The sequence below is a fragment of the Heptranchias perlo genome, chromosome 6 (genome assembly GCF_035084215.1).
Source record: "Heptranchias perlo isolate sHepPer1 chromosome 6, sHepPer1.hap1, whole genome shotgun sequence".
NCBI classification, from domain to species: Eukaryota; Metazoa; Chordata; class Chondrichthyes; order Hexanchiformes; family Hexanchidae; genus Heptranchias; species Heptranchias perlo.
In genome coordinates, this window is record NC_090330.1 from 7,126,782 (window position 1) to 7,138,946 (window position 12,165).

The 12,165-nt window shown below is 44.3% G+C and overlaps 1 protein-coding gene across 1 annotated transcript in view; it reads left to right on the forward strand.

Annotated features, from left to right (window-relative positions):
- The window catches only part of nlgn4xa (neuroligin 4 X-linked a), a 181,002-nt gene extending 169,327 nt beyond the window's left edge, over positions 1–11,675 (forward strand). The window contains exons 5-6 of the mRNA XM_067985695.1: positions 5,129–5,918; positions 9,080–11,675. Coding sequence (XP_067841796.1) covers positions 5,129–5,918; positions 9,080–9,932 — 1,643 coding nt within the window. The 3' untranslated portion in view covers positions 9,933–11,675. The remainder of the gene's footprint in view (positions 1–5,128; positions 5,919–9,079) is intronic.
- Positions 11,676–12,165: the final 490 nt, after the last annotated feature.

Genomic DNA, 12,165 nt, shown 5'->3' on the forward strand with positions numbered 1-12,165 from the left:
GCAATTGATACTAGCTCAATTGCTAAATTTAAATGTGAGATAGATAGCTTTTTGGCAACCAAAGGTGTTAAGGGATATGGGCCAAAGGCAGGTATATGGAGTTAGATCATAGATCAGTCATGATCTTATAAAATGGCGGAGCAGGCTCGAGGGGCTGAATGGCCTACTCCTGTCCCTATATTCCTATGTTCCTATGTTCTCTTATGGTGGGTTTATTTTATATATCTGTAATAGTGGGTTTACTCTATGGTTCTGTAATGGAGGGTTTACTTTATGGTTCTGTAATGGTAGATTTAGTCTATGGTTCTCTTATGGTGGATTTATTTTATATTTCTGTAATGGTGGTTTTACTCTATGGTTCTGTAATGGTGTGTTTGTTCCATGGTTCTGTAGTGGTGGTTTTACTCTATGGTCCTGTATTGGTGGGTTTAATCTGTGGTTCTGTAATGGTGGGTTTACTCTATGGATCTATAATTGTGGGTTAATTCTATGGTTCAGTAATGGTAAGTTCATTCCGTGGTTCTATAATGGTGAATTCATTCCATGGTTCTGCAATGGTTTTTTCATTTTTTTCTGCTGGAATGGTTGGTTCTGTAATGCTTGGGTCATTCTATGGTTATGTAATGGTTGGTTCTTTCTATGGTTGTGTAATGGTAGGTTAACTCTATGGCCCTCTAATGGTGGGTTTATTTATGGTTCTCTAATGGTGGGTTTATTCTATAGTTCTGTAATGGTGGATTTACTGTATGATTCTGTAATGATGTGTTTATTTTATGGTTCTGTAATGATGGGTTTATTTTTGGTTCTGTAATGGTGGGTTTGATCTATGGTCCTTTAATGGTAGGTTAATTCTATGGTTCTGTAATGGTTGGTTCATTCTATTGTCCTGTAATGATGGATTAATTCTATGATTCTGTAATGGTGATTTTATTCTATGGTTCTGTAATGGTAGGTTAATTCTATGGTTCCATTAAGGTGGTTTTATTTTATTGTTCTTTAATGATTGGTTTATTCTATGGTTCTGCAATAGTGGGTTTATTCTATGGTTCTGTAATGGTGGGTTTATTCTATGGTCTGTAATGGTGGGTTTATTCTATGGTTCTGTAATGGTGGGTTTATTCTATGGTCTGTGATGACTGGTTCAGCTCTGTAATGGTCGGATCATTCGAGGACTCTACATCAGAAGTGTTGTGTTGATTAGTGAACAGCAATCAGTCAGATTAGCTACTCCTGTAAAATGGAAATTGATTCCCTTTAACTATAATTGTGTTATCAGGATGTCACTTTTCACTGTTCCGATTTGATATGTGTGAGTAAATTGATATTAACTGATTTGCTGTTTAATCTGCAAAATACAAAGCAGTGTATTTTCAAAACTCAATGCAAACTTGAACTGACAGCTGATAGACACTTCACTGGAGAAAATCCTCGACTCTTCTGCTGAAATAAACTGACATCAGTTTATTCTCACCTTTGAAGCATAGACTGATATTACACTTTGAGGCATTTCAAGGTTATTCTGGTCCTTTCATAGATACTGGAGCTTCAGTGTGTTGTGTTATAAAGTACCAGGAGGCAGACTTGTGTCTTGGGTTCTACAAATGGCAAGTTCTCGATTGCCACTGCTGGGAGCTGGAGAAATTGTGAAATAAAGGAGCAAAATGTACCAATATAAATGTTTTTAGTAGCAGGAAAAGGCCATTTCAAGATGAGGGATTTCGGAACTGGAGAGTTATATAGAATTTACGGCAGAGAAACAGGCCATTCGGCCCAACAGGTCCATGCTGGTGTTTATGCTCCTCATGAGCCTCCTCCCACCCTACTTCATCTAACTCAATCAACATATCCTTCTATTCCTTTCTCCCTCATGTACTTATCTATCTTCCCCTTAAATGCATCTGTGCTATTCGCCTCAACTACTCCTTGTAGTAGCAAATTCCACATTCTAACCACTCTCTGGGTAAAGAAGTTTCTCCTGAATTCATTACTGGGTTTATTAGTGACCATCTTACATTGATGACCTCTAGTTTTGGACTCCCCCACAAGTGGAAAGTTCTTCTCTAGAATGGATTGCTGTTTTCATTTGGATCCCCAGCGGCAGCACCAATTGCTCCCAGGTCAGTCATACCATGGACCCTTCCCAACCACCAACTTCAGAATGCTCCCTACTGCATTGGTGTGAAGTTTCCTTTCCCCACATCCACCGCCTGTACAGGTAAAGCTTATAAATCCGTGGTACTGAGGAGTGCTTGTTAAAGGAGCATTTTCCATTTAAAACTAAATGAGAGTTAGGCAAACTTTGGCAAGACAGAGAAACCCAGAAGAGCCTTGTGCTAATTTTCCTCATGGGTGACATGAGGTGTAATTTCCTGAGTATGCGCTACCTTGCCCCACACCAGGGCTTATTGGAAAATCGCAAGCGCCACCACATAGTATCATAGTAGGTACAGCACAGGAGGAGGCCATTCGGCCCATCATGCCTGTGCCGGCTCTTTGAAAGAGCTATCCAATTAGTTCCATTCCCCTGCTCTTTCCCCTCAGCTGTAAATTTCCTTTTCAAGTATTTATCCAATTCCCTTTTGAAAGTTATTATTGAATCTGTTTCCACCACCCTTTCAGGCAGCGCATTCCAGATCATAACAACTCGCTGCGTGAAAAAATGTTTCCTCATGTTTCCTCTGGCTCTTTTGCCGATCACCTTAAATCTGTGTCCTCTGGTTACCGACCCTTCTGCCACTGGAAACAGTTTCTCCTTATTTACTCTATCAAAACCGTTCATGATTTTGAACACCTCTATCAAATCTCCCCTTAACCTTCTCTGTTCTAAGGAGAACAACCCCAGCTTCTCCAGTCTCTCAACAGAACTGAAGTCCTTCGTGCCTAGTACCATTCTAGTAAATCTCTTGTGCACCCTCTCTAAGGCCTTGACATCCTTCCTAAAGTGCGGTGCATTTCACCAGTCTGCCTCCTGAAGTCTGTTACTATCCTCCACATTGTTTACTACATTTCCGCGTTTCATGTCATCTGCAAACTTTGAAATTACACCCTCTATACCCAAGTCCAGGTCATTAATATATATCAAAAAGAGCAGGGTCCTAATACTGACCCCTGGGGAACACCACTGTATACTCCCCAGTCTGAAAAACAACCATTCACCACTACTCTCTGCTTTTTGTCCCTCTTGTATCCATGCTGCCCACTGTCCCTTTAATCCCATGGGCTTTAATTTTGCTAACAAGTCTATTATGTGGTACTTTATCAAATGCCATACTCAGAGCTTTATTCTCATTGTACTCGGTGATGAAGTTGACATAAACAAAATAACCATAAAGGCTGGAAATAAAGAGACCAAAAGTTTGAGATTCACAGCGGGTCAGTCAGCAACTGAAAGAGAAGGTTTGGTGTGTATAATCCTTCTCTTTCAGATGCCGATAGACATTTTGCCTTTCTAAACAAATGAATAAAGGTTTGTCATACATTTATTCCTGAAAATACTGCCCCTTTAGTTTCTCCAAAACAAATTACTATGCAAACTGTTCACATAGTCAGCACCATTGAAGTGTTCTCATATATAATTTCCTATTCAGCCTGGTTGTGCTCCCTCACGGAACCTTGCTTGGCGGGACTGCAGAACCAGTGTTAAGTGACCTGTCCGTACCTCTTGGGCCCATTCGATAAACACTTTGGTGGAGGCCCAAGGCCCATAGTTGAGTAACCACTGAGGTTGAAAAGACTGGGAGAGAAGATGAGGTAAATCATGCAATAATGCTTAGGTGACCAGAAGTTTGAGCTTTTGTAGATTGTGTGAGGAGGAAAAGTCGGAGGAAGTTAAGGAGTTGCACAGTTTGGAGGTCCTGGAAAAGAACGCTTTGAAATAGGAGAATGAATGATGAGAATGAAGGGAGGGGAAAGCTCATATGGAAAGGCGTTTTGTTGACTGTAAACTAAAATTAAAGTGACTGTTATTTGAATTTGTATGTAGTGTTAACACAATCTTTATAAAATCTTTACATTGAAAACACTGTAACACCCACCGGCCTATTGAAATGGGCACCTGTAATGGTAACACCTGTGGGCTTTACTTGTCCAGAGTTAGCCCTAAAATTATTACAAGAAGGATGGGATTGGGCCCGTCTGTGATGTCGCTCATTGTCGAATAGCTTGCTGACGATCGCTGTCTAGGCTTGTGGTGAAAGTCACTTAAAAACTGCAAACTTCGAACCTTCGTAATAATACACCACCCACCGCTTATGGCGGGCGCGTTCGTGCGAACGGGATTTGCTCGCTATACGCTATACGCGGTATAACGTGGTAGCGCTATTACACTAATCAACAAGAATGTTGTAGATCACCATTGACTGCATTCAGTGCAACTAGCTTTATTTAAACTGCAGTCAGTGCTTAGTATAGACCATAACCCCACACCACTTAGAGGGGATTAGAAGGGTTTAAGTACACGCAAGGTAATTGAAGGTTAATGGTGGCGTTATTTGTTCTTGCATTCAATGCACCTTAACAGGGTGCGAACTAATGAGTAAGCTCAGCTGTTTCTGCCCGAAATAAATGGAGCTCTTAAGTCCTCGTGACCGGCAAATTTGAAATTGATGTTAATGCAAATGACTAACGGTCATCGCTTTTTGGCCAATGTAAGCGAGTGCCTGTTTTAAAACACGGTGGTGGGGACTGTTTCCAATCCCTCCATGGCTCGCCCCTCCCTATCTCTGTAACCTCCTCCAGCCCTACAACCCTCTGAGAGCTCTGTGCTCCTCCAATTCTGGCCTCTTGCACATCCCCGATTTTAATCGCTCCACCATTGGCGGCCGTGCCTTCAGCTGCCTCGGCCCTAAACTCTGGAATTCCCTCCCTAAACCTCTCCGCCTCTCTCTCCTCCTTTAAGACGCTCCTTAAAACCTACCTCTTTGACCAAGCTTTTGGTCACCTGTTCTAATACCTCCTTATGTGGCATGGTGTCAAATTTTGTTTGATAATCGCTCCTGTGAAGCGCCTTGGGACGTTTCACTACGTGAAGGGGGCTTTATAAATGCGAGTTGTTGTTGTTGTTGTTGTTGTTGTTGTTTGTCTTATGTTGCCCTTAAACTGTTTCTCTTAAACTCTATCGAACCAACAGGTCTGTTCCAGAAGGCAATAATCCAGAGCGGAACAGCCTTATCCAGCTGGGCTGTCAACTACCAGCCTGCCAAGTATACCCGGTTGCTGGCGGAGAAGGTTGGCTGCAGCATGCTCGACACCATTGACCTGGTGGAGTGCCTGCGGGTGAAGACCTACAAGGAGCTCATCGAACAGGACATTATGCCCGCCCGCTACCACATCGCCTTCGGGCCGGTCATCGACGGGGACGTCATACCCGACGACCCCCAGATCCTGATGGAGCAAGGCGAGTTCCTCAACTACGACATCATGCTGGGCGTCAACCAGGGGGAGGGGCTGAAGTTCGTGGAGAACATGGTGGACAATGAGGACGGGATCTCGGCCAGCGACTTCGACTTTGCCGTCTCGAACTTTGTCGACAATCTCTACGGCTACCCGGAAGGGAAGGACACGCTGCGGGAGACCATCAAGTTCATGTACACCGACTGGGCGGACAAGGAGAACCCGGAGACGCGCCGGAAAACCTTGGTGGCGCTGTTCACCGACCACCAGTGGGTGGCGCCGGCAGTGGCCACGGCGGACTTGCACGCGCAGTACGGCTCGCCCACCTATTTCTACGCTTTTTATCACCACTGTCAGAGCGACATGAAGCCAGGCTGGTCTGACGCTGCCCACGGCGACGAGGTCCCTTACATCTTTGGCGTTCCCATGATCGGGCCCACTGAGCTGTTCCCCTGCAACTTCTCCAAGAACGATGTTATGCTCAGCGCTGTCGTCATGACCTACTGGACTAACTTTGCAAAGACTGGGTAAGTGGACTTTACAAAGGGGTTTCAAGCCTTTCTTTCTTACATTAGTGGCATAGCGTAAGTATAAGTTGTTGTGTCAAGTGATACAGTCGTCAAGGCCAGTGGTGCGCAAATACTGCACAAGAATTATATGATTTATAAGGGCATGTGGTGTTCACTGAGGCTCAGTTGGTAGCACTCTCACCTCTGAGTCAGAAGGTTGTGGGTTCAAGTCCCACTCCAGTGACTTGAGCACAAAATCTAGGCTGACACTCCACTGACGGAGTGCTGCACTGTTGGATGAGACGTTAAACCGGGGCCCTGTCTGCCCTCTCAGGTGGACGTAAACGATCCCGTGGCACTATTTCGAAGAAGAGCAGAGGAGTTCTTCTTGGTGTCGTGGCCAATAGTTATCGCTCAACCAACAGCTGAAACAGATTATCTGGTCGTTGTCATATTGATGTTTGCGGGACCTTGCTGTGCGCAAATTGGCCTCCGCGTTTCCTACATTACAACAGTGACTACACTTCAAAAAGTATTTCTTTGGCTGTAAAGCGCTTTGGGACATCCTGAGGTTGTGAAAGGCACTATATATAAAGGCAATAAAACTGGGAAGTTCTGACGAAGGGTGATCGACTTGAAACGTTAACTCTGTTTCTTTCTCCACAGATGCCGCCTCACTTGCTGAGCATTTCCAGCATTTTCTGTTTTTATTTCAGATTTCCAGCATCCGCAGTATTTTGCTTTTGGTTCTATGTAAATGCAAATTCTTTCTTTCTATAAGAGGTTTTAGAGAGAAGAAAAAAGCCATTCGGCCCAATTGGCCCATCCCATTTTTTGGTGCTAATCAAGATGAGGGGTCCTGGGGAATGGAACATCTTCCATTCAGGCAACCAAATTCAGCATCAAGCCCTCCCTGGTCAGGTATATTACGGTTAGTTACAGAGTAAAGCTCCCACCCACTCTGCTCCACCAACGTGCCTCAGCCCCAGATCTCAGAAGAGCATCCCCAGCGCACCAGTGTTTCACTTTTTCCATCTCCCACACCAACCATCCGAAGGCCAGCCTAGAAGACATTGCCATTTAGTGCTGAATTAGATTCAGTTTTGTGCTGCAGGCCTGTACCCACTGGAAACTTAATTGATACTGCTCAAACTGATTTCACACAGGACCTTGGCACTTGGCAGGCAGATAGAGGACTCTTTCATCTCCGCTCTGGGCTGGATTTGAACACAAGTCCCAAAACGTGTTTAAACAATGTTTAAATAATTAAGTAATGTTTCCTATATTAATACAGTGACTTCACTTCGAAAGTACTTCATTGGCTGTAAATTGTTTGGGACGTCCTGAGGTCGTGAAAGGAGCTATATAGATGCAAGTCTGTCTGACTTTCCGTCTTTCTTTCTGTCTTTCTTTCTTACTGTCTTTCTTTCTTTCTGTCTTTCTGTCTTTCTTTCTTTCCATAAATACACTTTCCCAACATCACTCCCCCAAATACCACGGAAAATGGCAAGTTCTTCTAAAATGCTGGATATAATTGTGACAAAAATGAAGCATCCTTGTCTAAATTTTAAACTTCATTTTTGTTTCTTTAAATAGTCATATCTGACGATATATATTTCCAGTTTATCTGGGCTCGTTCCTTTTTTTATCTCATTGAAATTTGTTTCTTCCCAGTCAAGCACCTTTATCTTGGCTCCCATTCCTTAGCTACTCGCCCTGCTCCATAACCTACAACTAGATCCAACACTGCCACCTTCCTCATTGGACTAAAAACATACTGATCTGGAACGCAGTCCTGGACTCAATGGGGGATGAAATTGACCTTTGGCTTTAGCTCAAGATGGGCGATGGCGAATCAGCAACCCGTTTTACACCCTGCTCGATTTTATTTTCCATTGACTTCTGCCGGCTGCCGATTCGCATGTTCTGCACTAACACCAAAGACCAATTTCACCTTCATTACCCCTTACTGTACTCTTACCTCAACCTATCCTTGGACAGCTAAAGTCACCGTACGATTATAGCCGTATTGTTTCTGCATCCAGGTGGGGCGGGGAGGATCTGGTAGGCCACTCCGCCCACATTTTCCACTACCATCCCACCCAATTTCAGGCGGGATGGTGGAGGGGAACCCCAGCTGCTGGTAGACTTATTTCCCTGGGGGTGCATGACAGACAAGCACAAACCCTTACCCCCCACCTCGTGTCCACACCCACAAAAACCAGTTAAATATCTGAAAGAGTCATAAGGTTTAACAGCAGAGAGTTTTTTTCTCCTCATGTAATAACTGCACACAACTCGACTCTCACAGACCGCAGGATTCCCATTCTTTAAGCCAAGTCGAAGCATTAGTGTTGGATGTTCTCCCTGGGGTATATCTTCTGACTGGTGCTGTTCCCATACAATGACAGAATTGAAAATGCGCACAGAGGAACTTGGCTAAGGAACAACACCGTGCGGAAAGATATACTCGTCCAAGGTAGATTTTTGCTCTAGTTTCTTAGGCGTAACATTTATGATATGATCAGTTCCAGAGAACAGTGCTGCATAGTCTGAACATGAATCTGACCCAACCTTCACATTCCTAAGGACTAAAGGATTACCCATTCACCCGTGTTCTTTTGAACGGTGGGCTTCAAACTTTTCTGTGCAGGGGACGGCCTGAGAATATTGGCACAAACCTGGGACCTCCTAATGTCCTTTATAGAACTTGGCCCGATTTTCATTCCATTGATTTCCATCCCGGGGACTGAAGAGACAATCTGCAGGTAATTGATTCGAAGTCAATGGAGAGTAATCGGGCGGGGTGTGAAACAGATGCCCAACCCGAGCCCGTCACAACAATTACCCTCCAGCCAGCGGGCAGCCTCTGCGCTGTGCGACTCTAAGCAGCCGGCCGCCACTCGAACTTCTCTTTGCGCCTGTTTCAGGAGGGCAGCTGGCCGGCAGGGTGTGATTGAAGCCCAGGAGTTAGAATAACCTGGGCCTCAGCTTCGTGCCCATGTGGAAGGGGGGAGGAGGGGGGCGAATATGACACTTGCCCCACGCACCCGAAACCCACTCCCAGTTAAAATCCCACCCCGAAATATACACTCTCCTGCAGGCGACTTGTTAATGAAGACTTTTCAGAATTGGCTTGCTGTTAAAATCCTTTTTCTTTCTGCTTTGTTGTATCTTAGTGACCCGAATCAACCCGTTCCGCAAGATACAAAGTTCATTCACACAAAGCCTAACCGGTTTGAGGAAGTCGCCTGGTCGAAATATAACCCGAAAGATCAACTGTATCTTCACATCGGTCTGAAGCCAAGGGTGCGGGAACACTATCGAGCCACCAAAGTAGCCTTCTGGCTGGAACTTGTTCCCCACTTGCACAACCTGAACGAGATCTTCCAGTACGTGTCAACGACCACAAAAGTCCCGCAGACGGACTCCACTCCCTTCCCGTACGTGACCAGGCGATCCCCTGGGAAGCTGTGGTCCTCGACCACCAAACGCCCACCTATGACCCCTTCCCACAACCCGAAGCAAGCGAAGGAAACCCGCAAGTCGAGTGCCGAAGAGACGACGGTCTTGATCGAAGACAAGCGGGACTACTCCACGGAACTGAGCGTCACCATTGCGGTTGGGGCCTCCTTGCTCTTCCTGAACATCTTGGCCTTCGCCGCCTTGTACTACAAGAAAGACAAGAGGCGCCACGAGACCCACCGGCGGCAGAGCCCGCAGCGCGGCACCGCCAACGACCTCGCCCACCTGCAGAACGAGGAGATCATGTCGCTGCAGATGAAGCAGATGGACCACGACCACGAGTGCGAGTCGATGCAGACCCACGACACGCTGAGGCTGACCTGCCCGCCCGACTACACGCTCACCATGAGGAGGTCTCCGGACGACATCCCGCTCATGACGCCCAACACCATCACCATGATCCCAAACACGTTGGCTGGCATGCAGCCCTTGCACACCTTCAACACTTTTACCGGAGGTCAGAACAGTACCAATTTGCCCCACGCACATTCGACGACGAGAGTATAGCTCTTAGCAGAGAGTTTCCCCATTTGTGGCTCCTAAGTTGGGTGGAAAGCTCATTTTTTTGAAATGATTTTAACGAGAGTTGAAGCAGAACTTGGTGAAAACCATCTGAATCCTACAAGAAGAAAAGACATCGAGTAATTAATTTCTTTTTTTTTGGGGGTGTGGGGGGGGTGGGTGTCGTGTTCCCCCTTCCCAATTGAATCATTTCAATATTGGGAAATGAAAGTAAACAAGGGAAAGGCAAAAACAGTGCATTCTGCAATCAGCAGAAACAGCAAATGTCTTTTATAAATGATGAACATTTGAAAGCAAATTCAACTATTCCACTGTATCAGATGGAACTCTCTATAACTGACACTTGGCTTAATGTCCAACAGCGCAGGGAATGATGGACCCTTTATGACCCTCTGAAAGGGACAGAGAAAAATATAAACTAAAGGACAGTGTATTCAACACAGGATAGTTCTAGTTTCAAAGTAAGTGATTGTACAGTATCTTTAATGTGCCATGTTGTGTTACGCCCTTGTTACCAGGACTGATGACCGAACAAGGGTTTATTTTTGCGTTGAAATGTGTGATGTACTGCACTTGATGAATATGGTATTTCATCGATAAAAGGACAATTCAGTTGTGTGAATTCCAAGTCTGTATGAAGTGAGAGGACTGTATTTATGAAACTTTGTAAACAGTTGTAAATAGCTGTGGGTTAAAAAAAAAAGCTTTTATCGTTCTTTTTAAGTTTAAAAAAAAAATCAGCTTTTAGAGAGCTTGTGCTTTATATCATGTTCTTTCTGTATATACATAAGATAAACCATCTCCATTCTCCGCCAGTTACTTTACATGAATAATATGGTTCTTGAAGTACTTTTGAGTCTTGGGAATTCGTAACATCAAACTCCGTAGAAGACATTGGTGCCTGCTTTATGCTTACTGCCCCTAAACATTTCTTCTATGTAACTTAGCTAATCTCTGTTTTAGATTCTGTTAGGTGCATGTTTAAGTATCGTAGCGAGCAACTGTGGATCTATATATTTTTTTTTTGGTACGTTATCGGAAAGCAAGGTGGGTCATGAGGCAAAGTGGGATCCGTGAAGGTTGGCAGAACAGTTGGGGGTTTAAAAATAAACAACAGTGTTAATAATAAAAGCAAACAAAAATAGTTTTCTCCTCTCATGATCCATCTTATGTCACTCCTTCAGCATAACGCTTCCGTTACTTGCCTTTGAGAGGTGCAGCAACCTGCACACTGACTCAACTTGGACACCGCGTCCAGGCGATGTGTCTGAAGGAAAGCGTAACTGGACACAAATGGTTTAGTCGGGTTTGGTTGTAAGAGTACGTAGCAATTCTAGTAGGTCCGTATTAAAATTTATTGCACCACAGGCTTCATGATGTTTGGGATACAAAGGTTAAGGGATAATATCCGCTTTTGGGGGAATAACTAATACACAGATTGAAAAGGGTACTCCATTGGGATAGACACGTCTGCTAAAGACACATTCCTAGAATACAAGTAATATACTTTCATTTGAATCTTGTTAACCGTGCGTATTCTTTCCCACATTATGCCCTATACATTTTAAAGCACGAAGGGTCTTTAAATGTAGTATATCGATGTATATGTTTGCGTTCCACTATTGTTTGCAATTTTCTTTCTTTTGCCTTAAGTGATAATAGATGATGACCTTTTGGCTGGACATATATATGTATAAAATTTTCAGCAGCTTTTTTAAATAAAATGATCACACTATTTTCTAATTTATCGTACTTTTGTTATGTATAACTAACCAGCTCGTAACCCGGAGCAACCTCACATCAGCCCATGAGAAAGGTTTTCGCTGCCTACAATATCAGCGGGCAAAGTCTTATTGCATTCGTAAGACAACCCTCCACCCATGTTTTTAAATTTAAGTCTTAAATTCATCCTCGGGATGTGGGCCTCGCTGGCAAGGCCGGCATTTATTGCCCATCCTTAGTTGCCCCTGGGAAGGTGGTGGTGTTGGGCCTTATTCTTTGTAGCGGTTTGAGACAACTGAGTGCCTTGTTAGGCCACTTCAGAGGGCAGTTAAGAGTCAACCACATTGGTGTGGGATTGGAATCACAAATAGGTCCAGATCCGGTAAGGACGTTCGTGAATCAGTTGTGTTTTTGTGACATTTCCAACAACTTCATGGTCACTTTTACTGATACCAGGGGGTAAAATTTACCCCCAGATTTTCACTTCCAGATTGAT